The sequence below is a fragment of the Mauremys reevesii genome, linkage group 3 (genome assembly GCF_016161935.1).
Source record: "Mauremys reevesii isolate NIE-2019 linkage group 3, ASM1616193v1, whole genome shotgun sequence".
NCBI lineage: Eukaryota > Metazoa > Chordata > Testudines > Geoemydidae > Mauremys > Mauremys reevesii.
This window is the reverse complement of record NC_052625.1, coordinates 60,749,340-60,767,867: the sequence shown is the minus strand read 5'-3', so window position 1 is coordinate 60,767,867 and position 18,528 is coordinate 60,749,340. Positions and strand designations below refer to the sequence as shown.

At 43.0% G+C, this 18,528-nt stretch overlaps 1 protein-coding gene across 7 annotated transcripts in view; it reads left to right on the top strand.

Annotated features, from left to right (window-relative positions):
* The window catches only part of DAAM2 (dishevelled associated activator of morphogenesis 2), a 258,023-nt gene that overhangs the window by 184,796 nt on the left and 54,699 nt on the right, over positions 1–18,528 (top strand). For 6 of the 7 annotated variants that reach the window (XM_039529310.1, XM_039529309.1, XM_039529311.1 and 3 more), the window contains 7 exons: positions 9,657–9,767; positions 10,489–10,592; positions 12,450–12,516; positions 13,315–13,432; positions 15,122–15,260; positions 16,705–16,763; positions 17,171–17,355. In XM_039529310.1, the coding sequence (XP_039385244.1) occupies positions 9,657–9,767; positions 10,489–10,592; positions 12,450–12,516; positions 13,315–13,432; positions 15,122–15,260; positions 16,705–16,763; positions 17,171–17,355 (783 nt within the window). The remainder of the gene's footprint in view (positions 1–9,656; positions 9,768–10,488; positions 10,593–12,449; positions 12,517–13,314; positions 13,433–15,121; positions 15,261–16,704; positions 16,764–17,170; positions 17,356–18,528) is intronic. The other variant, XM_039529312.1, reaches the window with a different exon arrangement.

Below are 18,528 nucleotides of genomic sequence, written 5' to 3'. Positions count from 1 at the left end.
ACACATGGATGAACACTATTTGTTGGTGAAGGAGTCAGCACAGGTTTTATAAAGGGAAATTATTATGCCTCAGAAATCTATTTGAATTCTTTGAGGGGTCAAAAACCATGTAGACAAGGATGATCGAGTGGATATAGTGTACTTGGACTTTTTCTGAAAGCTTTTGATAAGGTCCCTCACCAAGGGCTCTTAAGCAAACTAAGCAGTCCTAGGATAAGAGGGAAGGTCCTCTCATGGATTGGTTAAAAGATAGGAAACAAAGGGTAGGAATAAATGGTCAATTTTCACAATGGTGAGAGGTAAATAGTAGTATCCCCCAGGGATCTGTATGGGGGCCAGTGTTCAACATATTCATAAATGATCTGGAAAAAGGGGCAAACAGTAAAGTGCTAAAATTTGCAGATGATACAAAATTATTCAAGGTAGTTGAGTCCAAAGCTGACTGCAAAGAGCTACAAAGGGATGTCACAAAACTTGGTGACTGGGCAACAAAATGGCAGATGAAATTCAGTGCTGATAAATGCAAAGTAATGCACGTTGGAAAACATAATCCCAACTATACTTACAAATTGATCGTGTCTAAATTAGCTGTTACCACTCAAGCAAGAGATCTTGGAGTCATTGTGGATAGTTTTCTGAAAACATCTGCTCAATGTATAGTGGCAGTCAAAAAAGCTAACAATGTTAGGAACTACTAGGAAGGGGATAGAAAATAAGATAGTAACTATCATCATGCTGCCATGTAAATTCATGATATGCCCAGATCTTGGTTATTGCATGAATTTCTGATTGCTCATTTCAAAAAAGATCTATCGATATGGAATAGATACAGAGAAAGGCAATGCAAATATTTAGGGGTATGCAACAGCTTCCATATGAGAAGAGATTAAAAAGACTGGGACTAGTCAACTTGGAAAAGAGACAACTAGTGGGGGATATAGAGGGTTTTTAAAATCATGACTGGTGTGGAGAAAGTGAGTAAGAAAGTGTGTCTTAGCAATTTACATCACATGAGAGCCAGGAGTCAGTTAATGAAATTAATAGGCAGCAGGTTTAAAACAAACAAAAGGAAGTATTTCTTCACACAATGCACAGTAAAGCTGTGGAACTTGTTGCCAGAGGATGTTGTGAAGGCCAAAAGTATAACTGGATTCAGAGAAGAACTAGATAAATCCATCAGTGGCTATTAGCCAAGATGGTTAGGGATGCAACCCATGCTCTTAGTGTCCCTATGCCCCTGACTGTTAGATGCTGGGACTGGATGACAGGGAATGGATCACTTAGGGCAGGTCTACACTAAGAGCGGGGGTCGAACTAGGGTACGCAAGTTCAGCTACGTGAATAGCGTAGCTGAACTCGAAGTACCCTAGTTCGAACTACTTACCCGTCCAGATGCCGCGGAATCAAAGTCCGCGGCTCCAAGATCGACTCCGCCACCGCCGTTTGCAGCGGTGAAGTACCGGAGTCGACCGGAGCGCGCGGGGAGTTCGAACTATCGTGTCCAGATTAGACGCGATAGTTCGAACTCCGAGAAGTCGAACTCACCGCGTCGACTCGGCAGGTAAGTGTAGACTAGCCCTTGATGATTACCTGTTCTGTTCATTCCCTTGGAAGCATCTGGCATTGGCCACTCTCGGAAGACAGGATACTGGGCTAAGTGAATCACTGGTCTGACCCAGTATGGCTTTATGAGCTTCATCTGGGTCACTGGCATGGGCAGAGCACCACCAATGCTATATATGAGAACCAACTGATTTATCTGCGTAGAGCAGGCATGAATAAATGCAGTGCACACCCGAGGACACAGAGGTCATACTAATAGTAATAAATATAAATGAATCTATTTAACACTCAGGTTTGGGCTGTGGAACCCCTATCTATTTTCTTAAAGTTTGCTCCTCCTTGCACCTTTGACCATAGTGTATGGTGGCAAATGTTTTGTCTCCTCCCTGTTCCAGGCTGAACGTGCCTCCGCTCCATTCAGTTCCTCTTTAGAACATACTTCTTCCACCACCCCATAAACTTGTTCCATAAAAGAAGAAAGATAATATGGAAAACAAAGCAACAAACACTCTGGGGGGGGCGGGAATCATGAATGAACAAGACAAATTTTAAACTTCACTGCATTTTTTTTCCTTTCTCCTGCATTCAGTCCCACTAGTGGATGCTATTTCTGTGTGTGACCATCGGTGAGTCACTTAACCACTCAATGCCTCAGTTTCCCCCTCTATAAGATAGAAATAATGGCACTGACTTACCTTTGTAAAGTGCTTTGAGATCTGTGAGTCATAAGTGTTCTGCATACGGAAAGTACTCATTTATATATTGCCTTATTTATATTTGATTGTCTTTGAGGCAAGGACCCTATTATTGTTTTATAACTCTTCCATGATGTACCCAGTGCATTGCTGGCACTAATAATAATGATGGTTGCCATCTTCCAAGGTTTTTCCAGTGGGACAAACTCATTGTGTCTGGGCATTGTAACATTTGTGCATCTTAACAACACACTCGTGCTTTGATTCAGTCTTACCATTTTGCAAAGTGGTGATGCCTCTCTGTCCTGCGAAGATATTTTAGGACACACTAATGTCCTTCTTGTCTAGCTTTACATCTGACAGACCTGACAAAATGCTAAGTCACCCTGCTTTCAGTTCTGAGTGAATCCCATTGTCAGATATAGGCCAGTGCTTCTCTCTTCATTAAAGCAACTGTTGGTGATTCCAGGCCACCTGGCCTTACGCTATCAAGCCATAATACACTAAGCCACACTCCAGGACTTCCACTGTGTGGTAGCGGAGTCAATATAGGATGTTACTACTCAGCAATCTAGTGCTCTGTAGGTTTGCATCACGGCTGGCCGAGCAGTAGCTCACAATGCAGAGAAGCCCTTAGAGTTACTGTGGCACATGGGAGATGTAGTGTTAACAAGTGTCTCCTTGGGTGATGAGAGCTGTTGTCCAGTCACTGTCTAAAATCACAAGAGTAGAAGCAGTGTCTGGTTTTCATGTTTAGTATCACTAGAAACACTGAGGTTAAGGAATATAGGCAGCTCAGTCTTCTTCCTAAACTAAGCCTTTTCAACAGGCATTCCTTCCAGAGCCCCATCGCCTGGCTTGTATTAAATACTAGCAGTATGGAACAGTGCCCATAGAAGGAAATTTGAGCAATTTGAGATTACACAGTAAAGGGAGCAAAGAGAAGTACATCTAAAACGAAGTAGAATCCTTTATTCCCATTTGATTTGCTTCCACCCCTCAGAGCTCATCCAAACTGCTTTGAGGTTTGCTGCTCACTAAAGGAACCTTATTGGATGTCAGCGATGAGGAATAATAAAATTAAGCAAGAAAAGTTTTTGCTTAAATAGTAAGAAACTTTTATAACCATAAAATCAATTAGTACACAGAGGTGTGGTGAAATCTTCACAGGAAATGTTCAGGTCAAGACTTGAGTAGGGGTAGGGATATTGGAGAACTGCCACACCATGTGGGATAGAGACTATGACCCTTTAAGGACTTCATGACCTTACAGTGCTCCCTTCTAGATCATATTGATGGCAGAGGATGCAATGTTGCTCACCTCACTCAATGAGCATTTTTGTTGCTGTTACCCTTCAGTCTGTTCTGCCCTGCCCTTCCCTGACTGCTTTTCACATCCTATTCCCAGCTCCGTTGCAGGAAAGGGACAGAGAACTTTAGCAGATGTCCTTTGAGCTGGATGGCTAGTGGGTCTGGAATGATACTTTATAAATCTTAACATTTAGTCTGTCTCACACACATGTCCTTACCAAACCACAACAATATAATTGTAGACATGGATGAGCATATATCTGCTCCAGCTCAGTGATGTCTCCAAATAATTGATGTTTCTTGACTTTGAACAAAGGGAATTCTGACTGAGGTCAGGTTTGTGCAAAGTTTGGGGGAAAACAAAACAAAAAACTTACTTTTGGAGCTGCTGTTTTAATGGTTGGGGAAATCCTGCCCACGTCATTCCAGAGACATAAGAACATAAGAAAGGCCGTACCGGGTCAGACCAAAGGTCCATCTAGCCCAGTATCTGTCTACCGACAGTGGCCAATGCCAGGTGCCCCTGAGGGAGTGAACCTAACAGGCAATGATCAAGTGATCTCTCTCCTGCCATCCATCTCCATCCTCTGACGAACAGAGGCTAGGGACACCATTCTTACCCATCCTGGCTAATAGCCATTTATGGACTTAGCCACCATTAATTTATCCAGTCCCCTTTTAAACATTGTTATAGTCCTAGCCTTCACAACCTCCTCAGGTAAGGAGTTCCACAAGTTGACTGTGCGCTGCGTGAAGAAGAACTTCCTTTTATTTGTTTTAAACCTGCTGCCTATTAATTTCATTTGGTGACCCCTAGTTCTTGTGTTATGGGAATAAGTAAATAACTTTTCCTTATCCACTTTCTCAACATCACTCATGATTTTATATACCTCTATCATGTCCCCCCTTAGTCTCCTCTTTTCCAAACTGAAGAGTCCTAGCTTCTTTAATCTTTCCTCATATGGGACCCTCTCTAAACCCCTAATCATTTTAGTTGCTCTTTTCTGAACCTTTTCTAGTGCTAGAATATCTTTTTTGAGGTGAGGAGACCACATCTGTACACAGTATTCGAGATGTGGGCGTACCATGGATTTATATAAGGGCAATAATATATTCTCAGTCTTGTTCTCTATCCCCTTTTTAATTATTCCTAACATCCTGTTTGCTTTTTTGACCGCCTCTGCACACTGCGTGGACATCTTCAGAGAACTATCCACGATAACTCCAAGATCTTTGTCCTGACTCGTTGTAGCTAAATTAGCCCCCATCATGTTGTATGTATAGTTGGGGTTATTTTTTCCAATGTGCATTACTTTACATTTATCCACATTAAATTTCATTTGCCATTTTGTTGCCCAATCACTTAGTTTTGTGAGATCTTTTTGAAGTTCTTCACAATCTGCTTTGGTCTTAACTATCTTGAGTAGTTTAGTATCATCTGCAAACTTGGCCACCTCACTGTTTACCCCTTGCTCCAGATCATTTATGAATAAATTGAATAGGATTGGTCCCAGGACTGACCCTTGGGGAACACCACTAGTTACCCCTCTCCATTCTGAGAATTTACCATTAATTCCTACCCTTTGTTCCCTGTCCTTTAACCAGTTCTCAATCCATGAAAGGACCATTCCTTTTATCCCATGACAGCTTAATTTACGTAAGAGCCTTTGGTGAGGGACCTTGTCAAAGGCTTTCTGGGAATCTAAGTACACTATGTCCACGGATCCCCTTGTCCACATGTTTGTTGACCCCTTCAAAGAACTCTAATAGATTAGTAAGACACGATTTCCCTTTACAGAAACCATGTTGACTATTGCTCAAGAGTTTGTTTTTCTATGTGTCTGACAATTTTATTCTTTACTATTGTTTCAACTAATTTGCCCGGTACCGACGTTAGACTTACCGGTCTGTAATTGCCAGGATCACCCCTAGAGCCCTTTTTAAATATTGGCGTTACATTAGCTAACTTCCAGTCATTGGGTACCGAAGCCGATTTAAAGGACAGGTTACAAACCTTGGTTAATAGTTCCGCAACTTCACATTTGAGTTCTTTCAGAACTCTTGGGTGAATGCCATCTGGTCCCGGTGACTTGTTAATGTTGAGTTTATCAATTAATTCCAAAACCTCCTCTAGTGACACTTCAATCTGTGACAGTTCCTCAGATTTGTCACCTACAAAAGCCAGCTCAGGTTTGGGAATCTCCCTAACATCCTCAGCCGTGAAGACTGAAGCAAAGAATCCATTTAGTTTCTTCGCAATGACTTTATCATCTTTAAGCGCTCCTTTTGTATTTTCATCGTCAAGGGGCCCCAATGGTTGTTTAGCAGGCTTCCTGCTTCTGATGTACTTAAAAAACATTTTGTTATTACCTTTGGAGTTTTTGGCTAGCCGTTCTTCAAACTCCTCTTTGGCTTTTCTTATTACACTCTTGCATTTAAGTTGGCAGTGTTTGTGCTCCTTTCTATTTGCCTCACTGGGATTTGACTTCCACTTTTTAAAGGAAGTCTTTTTATCTCTCACTGCTTCTTTTACATGGTTGTTAAGCCACGGTGGCTCTTTTTTAGTTCTTTTACTGTTTTTCTTAATTTGGGGTATACATTGAAGTTGGGCCTCTATTATGGTGTCTTTAAAAGGGCCCACACAACTTGCAGGATTTCACTTTAGTCACTGTACCTTTTAACTTTTGTCTAACTAACCCCTCATTTTTGTATAGTTCCCCTTTTGAAATTAAAGGCCACAGTGTTGGGCAGTTGAGATGTTCTTCCCACCACAGGGATGTTGAATGCTATTGTATTATGGTCACTATTTCCAAGCGGTCCTGCTATAGTTACCTCTTGGACCAGCTCCTGCGCTCCACTCAGGATTAAATCTAGAGTCGCCTCTTCCCTTGTGGGTTCCCGTACCAGCTGCTCCATGAAGCAGTCATTTAAAGTATCGAGAAATTTTATCTCTGCATTTCGTCCTGAAGTGAAATGTTCCCAGTCAATATGGGGATAATTGAAATCCCCCACTATTATTGGGGTCTTAATTTTGATAGCCTCTCTAATTTCCCTTAGCATTTCATCATCACTATTACTGTCCTGGTCAGGTGGTCGATAATAAATCCCTACTGTTATATTTTTACTAGAGCATGAAATTTCTATCCATAGAGATTCTATGGAACCTGTGGATTCGCTTAAGATTTTTACTTCATTTGAATCTACACTTTCTTTAACATATAGTGCCACTCCTCCCCCTGCACGGCCTATTCTGTCCTTCCGATATATTTTGTACCCCGGAATGATTGTGTCCCATTGATTGCTCTCAGTCCACCAGGTTTCTGTGATGCCTATTATATCTATATCCTCCTTTATCACAAGGCACTCTAGTTCACCCATCTTATTATTTAGACTTCTGGCATTTGTGTACAAGCACTTTAAAAACTTGTCCCTGTTTATTAGCCTGCCTTTTTCTGATGTGCCAGATTCTTTTTTATGTGACTGTTTATCATCTGATCCGGCCCTTACATTATACTTCTCATTCCTCTGCTTCTGACTATAACCTGGAGATTCTCTATCATCAGACTCTCCCCTAAGAGACGTCTGTGTCCGATCCACACGCTCCTCTGCAGCAGTCGGCTTTCCCCCATCTCCTAGTTTAAAAACTGCTCTACAACCTTCTTAATGTTTAGTGCCAGCAGTCTGGTTCCACTTTGGTTTAGGTGGAGCCCATCTCTCCTGTATAGGCTCCTCCCATCCCAGAAGTTTCCCCAGTTCCTAATGAACGTGAACCCCTCCTCTCTACACCATCGTCTCATCCACGCATTGAGACTCTGAAGCTCTGCCTGCCTACTCGGCCCTGCGCGTGGAACTGGGAGCATTTCTGAAAATGCCACCATAGAGGTCCTGGATTTCAGTCTCTTCCCTAGCAGCCTAAATTTGGCTTCCAGGACATCTCTCCTACCCTTCCCTATGTCATTGGTACCTACATGTACCACGACCACCGGCTCCTCCCCAGCACTACACATAAGTCTATCTAGATGCCTCGACCTATGGCTTTGGATTTCAGTCTCAAAATCTTGGCACAAAATCTGAAGTAACAGAATTAAATTCTCTGCTGTTTATCCTCTGCTTTTTGGACAACTCAAGAACTTTGGTTTTGTTGGGTCTGTTTGAAGACTGGTGCCCATTTATGGTGACTAGGGAGCACAGGTGGGTGTTGGGTGTCCACTTGAGCAATGGGGAGACATTGTAATTGTTGATCAAATGCCTGGAGCAGAGTTGCTTGCAGCTGGCACAGAAGACAAAGCTCAGACTTACTCGGCCCACTGAGCTGTAGAGAAGATGCTGGCTGTAGAAGGGGCTTAGACATTCAAGCATATAGTAACGTGGAGGTATATATGCTACGTTCAGTTACAGAAACAGATGGCAGTGGGTCCTAGGCTGGATCAGAAAGGTGTATAATAAATAAGAGAAGGGATTTAGACCATTATACAAGGCATGTATTATGTGACACCTTATCTCCATAGGGATGTACTTTTCTGGAGGTGACCAGATTACACCTATTAAACTGATCCCAGGCATGGAGGGCTTGGCTAGGAATGAAAAGCTTTCAGTAGCCAGGGTCCAAAAAGCCACTAAGTAAAAAATGAACTTCCCTATTCAACATCTCTGCTCCGTGTGTGTATTTTAGCCATACCCGCTGAGTGTATTACATTAGTTTTAGTCCTCTTCTCCCTGTACAGCCAAAATACCTTTGGAAGACGGAGCAGGATTGCATTCTCCCTAGTGCATGAGCAGCAGAATTGTCAACTGAATTCTGATTGTGGGGCTTTTGTTTAGTGTTGGTGATGTGAGAGGCAGAAGCTGGACAATTTAATTATCCTCTTCCATGTGGAATTTGCCACTTTGACAGAAGAGTCATTTTTGGATTTACAAATTGAGCACATTTGCCCTGGAATCGGTGAGAAAGGATACATGTAGAATGACACAAATAACTTATGACTCTAATCAGTTTTTAAGGGGAACTCTACAACATGAGTTCAAATGAAGTTTAGCCTAACGAGGCTGCAGGGAGCATTTGGCACCAAAACACATTAACTATGTTCTTTGTTTCAATTCTTCCCTGCCTCACAATAACATCTCTTGGTGCTTCCAAACCCACTGGTGATATCCCAGAATGCATCACTCTACAACATCATAAATACCGGATGCCATGAGAGTGATGTGCCCTGAGATACCGCTTGCGAAGCAGGAAGATTTAATAAAGATTAGCTCAAAGATATTTGAGTGCCAAATGCTTCTGTAGCTTCTTTAGTGGGGGGACATCAGCGTGGAAATCTGGGTTTAACTCTACTTCCACTTTAGCTCTGCAGCTCACCTCTACGCTCTAAAGAGTTTGCAGCTGAGTGACCACAAGGGCTCTTCCTGTTGTGTACAAATACATTAAAAGAAGCTTATGAAGACTTGAGCAAAAATCTGCCTTATGTCAACTAAACTGAACCAAAGGAACAAGTGGAAACTAAAACCGCTCCAAGGGGTTGGTGCAATGATACACTTCCAGAGGTGGTTCTCCACTGAGGGTAGTTAATGTTTGGGATTCTCTGTCCCCTGAGGCACTGGCAGAATCCACTGTGCTAGGATTCAAGAAAAGAATGAAAAATTACGTGGATGCCACTAATCTCAATGGGCCAAGATGCTTTAACCATGGAGATTCTGTCTTGCACATGCAGAGTTAAACTGACTGGAAGATGTGGGCTAGGGAAGGTCCTCTTACTTCTGCCACATAGCTCATACTGTCAGGGACTTTAATGGGAAAGGGGGGGCGGAGATTTGCTTTCCTCCAAAGCACTAGGCAGGGATTCTCCATCAGGCTCAAGTGGGCATTTTATCATTAATTATTTTTCATGGAGTGCCCCAAATTGTAATGAATGTGTACAGGTAGACGCGGCCCCTCCTCTGAACCACTTACGCTCTAAGCAGAGATGTGACACATCAAAGGCAGTCTAACTGTGCTCGCCATCCGTTCACAAGGAGCTAATGTGGGAGCTGTACAGTGGAAAGCAATGAATGTTGTTAGTCTCTCTCACCTCACCCCTTGTGTTTCAGACATTGCTGAATGAGCTAGACCGAAGCATGGGGCGCTACCGGGATGAGGTGAATCTCAAAACAGCCATCATGTCCTTTATCAATGCTGTTCTGAATGCTGGCGCGGGCGAGGTGAGTCACCACCCTGGAAATTCCATCTACAATAGAGCTGTTGCTACTGAATTATTTGCTTTGGAAATGGCTATTAGACCAAGGGGCAAGTCTTACAGTGTTATTGAGTGGGTTTAGTTCTTGGAAAAGGTGCTTGACTGGTCATATCAATCCTAACTTACATCTTCACACTTTGCTTGCAACTCCCCCTTGAATCCCCTCCTGAACAGAGACTCCCAAATATGCCAGTGTGCGTGGTGGTTTTGTGAGGTTCATAGATGGGAACTTGAATGAAGCCTCCAAAATTCTTTTTGCTTGTGACCCAGACTTGGAAGAGACCTAAGCTCTTGGCTCATAGAGAAAATGCCGGTTGCTTTGCTTTTCCTCTGTCCCCTGTTGAGCAACTTATAGAGCATTGTTAGGTCTCCGAGGGCTCCCTTCCCAGAAGGATACATGGAGCTGATGCAGTTATATGAGGACTTTTATTTTGAAGGGGGAACAGCAGAATACACAGTCACCCTAGAATGACACACTGACCGAAGGCCCAGTTTGAACTTGCTTTTTTCATGGAAGGTCAGGATTGTTGAGAGAAATTCTGAGTGGGAACACGGGACATGAGTCTACCTGTGAACGTTTAAAAGCAGGAGAGGTGATATTCAAAGTAGGAATTTACCTTTAAGTGAATCTGTCAAAAATCTTTTGGAGTCTGAGTTGTTGTTTGTTTTTTCTCCCCTTCTGTAAGGACAATTTGGAATTCCGATTGCACCTGCGATATGAGTTTCTGATGCTGGGAATTCAACCTGTTATTGACAAGCTAAGAGGACATGAAAATGCAACATTAGACAGGTGAGTCATGCTATTTGACAATAGATACTCCATTATGGAGCAGTAGTAAATGTTCCAGAAATAAAGCTTCCAACTGAGTTTTTCCATTCAAGCTTGCTGTTGGGTCTCTCCCTAAAAAGCCACCCTCCCCACCCAAAAAATGGAATAGCATCCTCAGAATTGGCAGATTGATTATGGAGGCCACATGAAAATGTTTGGACAAAATGTTCCAGAATTGTGCTGCTAAGAAGTAGATGATCACCAGTAAAAACAAACAGAAACCACCACCACCCCACAAGCCTGATAGGAAAGAGACAGAACCACAGTTCAATAAATATATCAAATCAACATCTATTACACCGGGCTAATGTTCTGGTTCTTTAAGTCATATTTTTAAAAGTTAAGATATTAAAGAGGCTCTCCAGTGTGGCACATCTGCTTTGGTGACTTAATTTAAGTTCTGTACTTTGCTTCATTGACTGAGGCAGCTTAAATTAGACTCTTCAGAAATTACAAGCCAAAATAAACTTTTTAGAACTAGGTGATTTGACCGAGATCCCTGAGGATCTTGAGGAGCCTGTAGAAGTTTATCAGAGTATAAAGTGAAGCAATGCAGAACACAAACCTTTGGAGGTATGGAGTGTGGTGGTGTGTTGTGGAGCAAACTGTCTCCTGTGGTCCACCTGTGCATGGACAGGGAATGCCCCCACTGCTGTGCAACTCCCTCTTCCCCCTCCCCCGTTACCCTAGTTCAAACCACTCTCTGGAGGTACCAGGTGGCTTGGAGCATGGCAGCAGTTTCTGCTGGAATTACATGGATTGGAAGACAGCCAGATCAGGCCCTTACATTTTATATCTAATTTGCAAGACGCAGGCTGTCCCATCAAAACTGGGGTTTCCTTCAAACCTCAATATGGCTGAGAATACTGTGAGTGAGATTTCTTCCCAAGGATCAAACCATAACATGCTGCAGCCTGACACTTGGTATAAATACCAGGTTAAATCCAAAATGAAGGATAGCAAAGCTGGCTCAAGTCTTTACTCAGAATATTGAAGTATGTTGCTGGGCCTCTCCTTTTACACACATACCCCATTGTATTAGCACAACTGGGCCAGATTGTGCTCTTATGCTGGTTGAAAGCTGGCCAAATGGCTGAAGTCAGCAGTGTTACTCTGGATTGACACCATTGTACTTGAAATGAGAATCTGGCCCACTAGACTAGTGATAATTCTTTATCCAGTAACCAAGGATGTTCAACAGGAAGTCAGTGGGGCTGCTGGGTCTCACAAGTTACAATGGAGCAAGGTTAGACAAAGCGAGCATGGAGCCCTGGAGGCTAGCACAGTTTAAGAGGACCCCAAGCACTATGACAAAATGTCTTGTGTTTAATGGAATACTTGAAATTCTCTATGCTACATGTCGTAAGAAGAATGAGATTATTCCAGCAGTCTGGCAAGCAAGCAGGGCAAGTGGATTTCCCCCTTATGCAGTGAGTGATATTATGTCAGTCAAGATACAGCATGTCATATGCTATTTTATTTTCATTTTTAGGCTTTAAAAGCAGCAATCACCTGGACATAGGGACTTAAATAGGGATTAACAACTTGTTGAACCCCAGGCAATCCACACCTCCCAGCTTGTCATTAAGTCTCATTAAATGCCCTGTCCTCTGAGCATTACGGTGTAAATATTACAAGGTGTCTGGACAGTCGCATCATTTGGGGGTGGGGGGAGGAGGGAGAAGGGGTTGCCTCATCAAACCTGCCATTATCACAACCCTCTGTCAGGAAATGGAGTTCCTCTTCTCTCCCTGCCACAGCTTGGTCCAGGTGAGAGTTGTCATGTCAGTTGGTTGGATTTGTTTTCCTCTTTCCTAGGCACTTAGATTTCTTTGAGATGGTGAGAAATGAGGATGATCTGGAACTTGCCAAGAGGTTTGATGTGGTGAGTTGCCTTTGTGGGAGCTGGAGTTGCCAGAGGCTGAATAGCTGCTTTGGCTGCTGAATGCAAAAGCCTGTGACTTTCCCAAGCAGTCAGCAAGGAACAGCCATGGCTGCTAAAGGGATGACGAATGTTCTTTGCTGTCTCTCATGTACAGAATGGGGACAGTACACGTGAACAATGAAAACATTAAACACTGCCCTGGCTCCTGCCAAAGGGCTTGGACAAAGGTGTTTTCCTCTCTGCATTGTGCAGAGTTTTCAGGGACAAAAGAGGGCAGGGCTGGCGGGAACTCATTCTCAATAGTCATGGGCCTGAACCAAAATTCTGGATCCAAATATGCCCTCGCTTTGAGAGAGTTCAGCTCTGGGCGTGGCTCAGACCCATCTCCGAGTTTTCCAATAACGAAACCCAGGGTACATTTCTGAAGGTCGTCACCTGGAAGGTTGTGGAGACAGGGAGGCATTGGGTGGGGGGAGGGGCACATACATTGTAGGGAGGGGAAGAGTTGGTGGAGCAAGGTCAGAGGCATGTCGTCCCACCTTTCCAGCCTCCCAACCCTTTTGGGAACTGTTCCTTACGGCCACTGCAACCCAGTATGGCAGTGCTGATCCCAAAGCTCCACCTGTCTGCCAGCTCCCTTCTCCCTGAAGCCCCTCTGCTGGGTCATTGCAAAGGGATTCCTGCTTTTTGCGGTCTGCTCATCTCTCTTGTTAAAGAGTTTTTTCACTCCTGGATCCATCTTCCACTCTGTGTATGTTTCTCTTCCTCTCTCTCACGTTATTTCTCTGCCTACTCCAGATTCACATTGATACAAAAAGCGCCTCTCAGATGTTCGAGATGATCAAGAAGAGATTGAAGCACACGGACGCCTATCCCTATTTGCTATCAGTCCTTCAGCATTGCTTGCAGATGCCTTGTGAGTACATCCCTGCTTCCTGGGGCAGAGGGGTGTGGGGAGCCTTGATATAAGGAAGGGACAATGGATCACAGGAGGGAATGCACTTTCTTTCTGATACAGCAGAGGCTTGTTCAGACATTGTGGGTGAAGGAGCTAGGATTTGACACTGACCCCAACCAGCGGATTTTGGAAGGTTGCAAGCTAACAAGTGGCATCTTGACTCTCTCCACTTGCAAACAAAATTAAGAAGCTGGGGGCCTCCCAACCTGTGACAAACCAAGCTTTTGGGGGGTTTAAATTAAAAGTTTCAAAGGAGAGAGACAGAACTCTTGTGCTCTGGGTCTGGGAACTCCCAGGAATGGGTGTCATTTTGAATTTTATCACAATGCAATAAGGAATTAAAAAAAACCAAACAAATAAAACCTTTGTTGCCCATTGATGGGAAATTCTGCAATAAGCATGTCTTTGGGCTGCTGTCTCATGGCAATGCATCAGGCTCTCAGACCCTAACAGAAAACTAAATCAGCATTTTCTTTTTGGAGGGTATTATATGAATGGGTTCTTAAAGTTATTTGATTAAATAATCAATTGGTAATTACTGATTGATGCTTTCAAACGGTAGTGGCCAGGAAAGACCCTTTACCAAGATCATTATACAACTGTTTAACCCAGTCCTTTTAGGAAAGAGTCCTGGGGAGTGGTTTTAGTAAATTTCATCCAGGCTTGAGCAGTGAGACTGAGAAGCTTAGCAAGGAAGGTGGGGGTAACCCTCCTGATGTCTTTCCAAGAGGCTACATGCAGAGCATTATTGGGCGCCTGCTGGATTTAAAAGTACAGTCACCCACCTAGCAGTTGTATGACAGAGTCAATTCTTTAATGTGGTACAAAACAGCACATACGCTTTGGGGCTCAGGGTGAGCCCAGAATGTGCTACCAGAGGAGGGATAAACTTGATAGGAATGTTGTTGGGTTAGAGGCACAGTTCAGCAGTTTTGAAGTATTTAATAAAAACAGCTTTTAAAGGGCCAGACTTTGAAATCCATTGGGCCAATCCTGCAGTTCATTACCTGCTGTTGTGTGTACACTGTGTGTATTTCTATCCAAGATGGATCCTGGCTTCTTCAACGCATACCAGAGGGATCAGGTTTTTGTTGTTGTTTTTTTTAATAAACACATTGGTAACATTTTTATAGTTTATGTCCACAAAGTTGTATTGAATTGAATTACAGATAGCTGAGCATGCCAATTGTGAATATAAATATTTGTAAAATGCCTGGTCACTGTGGTATCTAGATACTCCGCCCCCCCCCCCCCAAGTAAAAAAATAAAAATCAGCCCCCAGCAAGTAGCAAAGTCACAACTCTGACCTATGGAGACAGCTCTGTAGGTGCATTTCTGCACACACTTACCTGATCTGCAGTAGAAATCATAGAATTTGAATGTACTTTTCCTACTAGTCTGATTTAATAGGATTTTACACTCTTGTTGCTCAAGTGTAAATGACAATACAAGGCGCAAGACCATGCGGAACCAGGACCGATGTTCTGTAATTTACCTGCAATGAGACAAACTCCCTCTTCCCCCCGTTTTGTTAAGATGGGTAGAAAGAAAGCAAGGAACATTGGCCTGTTGTCTGGGGAATACAGGGATTCCAAGCATCTTCAGATGTTAATAGTAACCCTTGTACATTGGTGTTTCTCCCTGCAGATAAGCGGAATGGGGGACATTTCCAGCAGTGGCAGCTGTTAGACAGGATACTACAACAAATCGTTCTTCAGGATGAGAAAGGGGATGATCCAGATATAGCTCCACTGGACAACTTCAATGTCAAGAACATCATTAAGATGTAAATTGTGTTAATTATTCTTACTTAATTGTGTTATCCAGCACTTTAGTTGTAAATGGCACTTAAACAAAATACCAGGTCCCTGCACTGAGGAGCTTGCATCTAGGTTACATTTTATTGTAATCTGTTATAAATTTTCTAGTTAATTGCTTTCCAAACTATAGCTTAATCTGTTCCTTATTTTCCAGGGTCTGTTTTACTTTCCTGTACTCTTTGAGTTCTGTTAGCTATAGAGCTGGTGGAAAATCAAGGAAGAAAAGTCATGAAATGTTAACAAAATTGCGTTTTGTTTTTTTTCAAAGTGTTGATGAAAGTTTCACTGACGTTTTCTGAAACTTGACCAGCTCTACTTAGATCTTCTTTGTCCATGGCTTTGGGTTAATTCAGGAAGATTTCAAATAACATAAAATAAATCAGCAGCCAAACAGCATAAATAATTTTTACCTCTTCATAAAATATCTGCTCCCTCCCTCACCCACATTGGTTTTGGCCAATGATTCTCCAGTTATTTCATTCTGTGAGCTGCTTCATGTGAGAGGTGATCACATGAGCCATTCTTCCACTCAACTCCTCCCGTTCACCCACTCCTTGTGCTGCACTGTACCTTCCAATGCCAAACCGTTTGATTGGCAGTGACCTCTGGGGGCCATTCATGGCCCATGAGCTGTAGGTGGAAAAACCTCTGGTCTAGACACTGGAAAGTGCTTTGCAATACTTTGAATATAAACTCCTATATAGAACTAAATTCTATTATATTAAAAATTATACAGTGCCTTCTGTGAGCCAGAGCTAAGTTCTCATTAGCTGTTTTGAAAAATACACTTGACAGTTGACTTCCTTCTCTCCATCCCAACATGGGACCTCATCGTTGACCTTGCACCTGGTCTTTTTTCATAGTTGCTCCTTCTGTTGCCTATCTAATCACTCCTTCTCCTGAGTATTTTCTTTCACTAGTGAGAAATGGCCATGGCAGTCTGAGGTATTGACATTGTCTGGCAATTGATACATTATCTAAAATATAGTCAGCCTCTCTCCAAGAAACAAAAACACAACTGCAAAAGTGCAATAAGGCCACCTACCACTTAAAAAAGGATCAGGATAATTTGTGACCAGCAGTAGTAATAATTTTAGCCATGAGGGCTGTGATAAAAGTAAATAGATGTCATACTGCCAGGATATCCACGTACCACAAAAGGGATCAGGAAGGATCCCCACTACCCCATGTATAGCATTAAACAATATGCAGGCACATTAAGTGCCAATTATCAGGTATTGGTTACTGTGGGGAGCAGGATACTAAACTAGATAAACCACTGATCTGACCCAGTATGGAAATAATACAATTCAGCAAGTTGTCTTTTCCAGTCGTCTTTCATTGTGGCTAGTTGCCCACAGGGCTGGATGGCTCAGAATAGACCATAAATAATCTGGTTTCCTCTTTCAGGCTGGTGAATGAGAATGAAGTGAAACAGTGGAGAGATCAGGCGGAGAAATTCAGAAAAGGTACGTGATCTCTGTTTGAAGAACTGAGGGAGATGTCCTGATTTAACCACACAATGATAGACAGTAGAGATGGAGATGACCTTTTTGATCCTCCAGTCCATATCCCCATGGGACAATGCTTGTTTGGTTCCAGTAGTATATTTCCCAATGCCTTCTCTAGTCTAGTTTAAATGGCTCAAGTGATGGGGCTTCATAGGTGATTATTCGACAGCTGAAGAAGCATCTGTCAAGTAATATATGCTGAAAATCAGTCTACATATTCCTTGGTCCAGTTTCATCCCATTGCTCCTGGTTATAACTCCCCACCACCACCAGTTTGCATTATTTATCTCAATCTATTTTACATCTCCTTAGAGAGCTTTCATGGGTTTTGTTTAATCAGTCATGCTTCCTCATTCTCTCTGTAGAACACGCAGAGCTGATGAGCAGACTGGAAAAGAAGGAAAGAGAATGTGAGATAAAGACCCAAGAGAAAGATGAAATGATGAAGACATTGAACAAGATGAAGGACAAGCTGCAGAAAGAATCCTTGGAACTGCGCCAGACCCGGGACCAAATGACAGACCTGGTAGCTCAATTCAATGAGTTCTCGGTATGAGGTTGAGACTTTCCTTCTCATCCCACAGAAGCAAATGAATAATGAGCAAAGGCACAATAACGATGAATTGTGTGTCTGCCCCCCATACCAAGGGAGTCTGAGTATATAGCTGCAAAGCTGGAGGCTTTAGGATAGGTCTGTGCTGCAATCGGAAGTCTGATTGCAGCATGGATAAGACACACCTGCACTAGCTTTACCCATGCTAGCATGGCTAAAAATAGCAACGAAGACATGGCAGCATGGGCTTCAGCATAGGTTGCACAAGCACACTGAGACTCATAGGTGTGTAATTGCATTGCTAGCCTGTGCTGCTGCCCAGGCTGCTGCATCTCCACAGCTATTTGTAGCTGTTCTCGCTTAATTAAAGCTAGCACAGATATGCCAGCCCATGTTGCAATCTCACCTCTGATTGCAGCATAAAGGCTGCATAGACCTGCATTAGGGTCCAGGGTATGCGCCCTGGTAAAATAAACAGGGGTCAATGCCCACATGTCTATAGATAGTCTGTCCCCTTCTTTCATTGTAGTCACCCTCTTCATTTAACCATACACAAAAAGCTGAGGGGTGCATGTCCCTTCCCACAATGCGGCAGATGTCCATAATTTGTGTTGAAACCCCCAAATGGAGCGTGTTTGCCCCTCACCCCCAGAGATGGCTGGAGGAATGGAAACATCACCAGTTATACAGGTATAGGAAATGGAGGTGACAAATGCTCCTTGTGGTGCTTCTGGAGGGACTGCAACTGCTTCTCTGCAGGCCTAACCTTTCCAGCAGCTATGTCCTGCCTGGTTCAGCACCTTCCTCACTCCCAGCATGCCTCAGCCTCTGGGAGCCCAAATGCAGCCCTTAGAAGCTAGTGACTATGGATAGGGGTTTCCCTCCCGTCTTTGTGCTAGTGAGGTTAGTTGGCACATATTCAGTATTTCAAAAATCATGCGTCAGCCCCCCAAAATTCATGGGATCAGAAGAAAAATACATTTTGCCTTCTTTTACTGACTCTGTGTTTTGAGCATTTTAAGGGTCATATTTTCAAGCTCGTTTCTATTGCCACAAGGGCTAGAAACTTACTTTTTGACTTTCAAATGAAAGCTGAGATTCTCCCTTATCACAAAACTCTGCAATCTGGGGCTTTAAGAAAAACACCAAATTTTATGAGAGAGAATCACA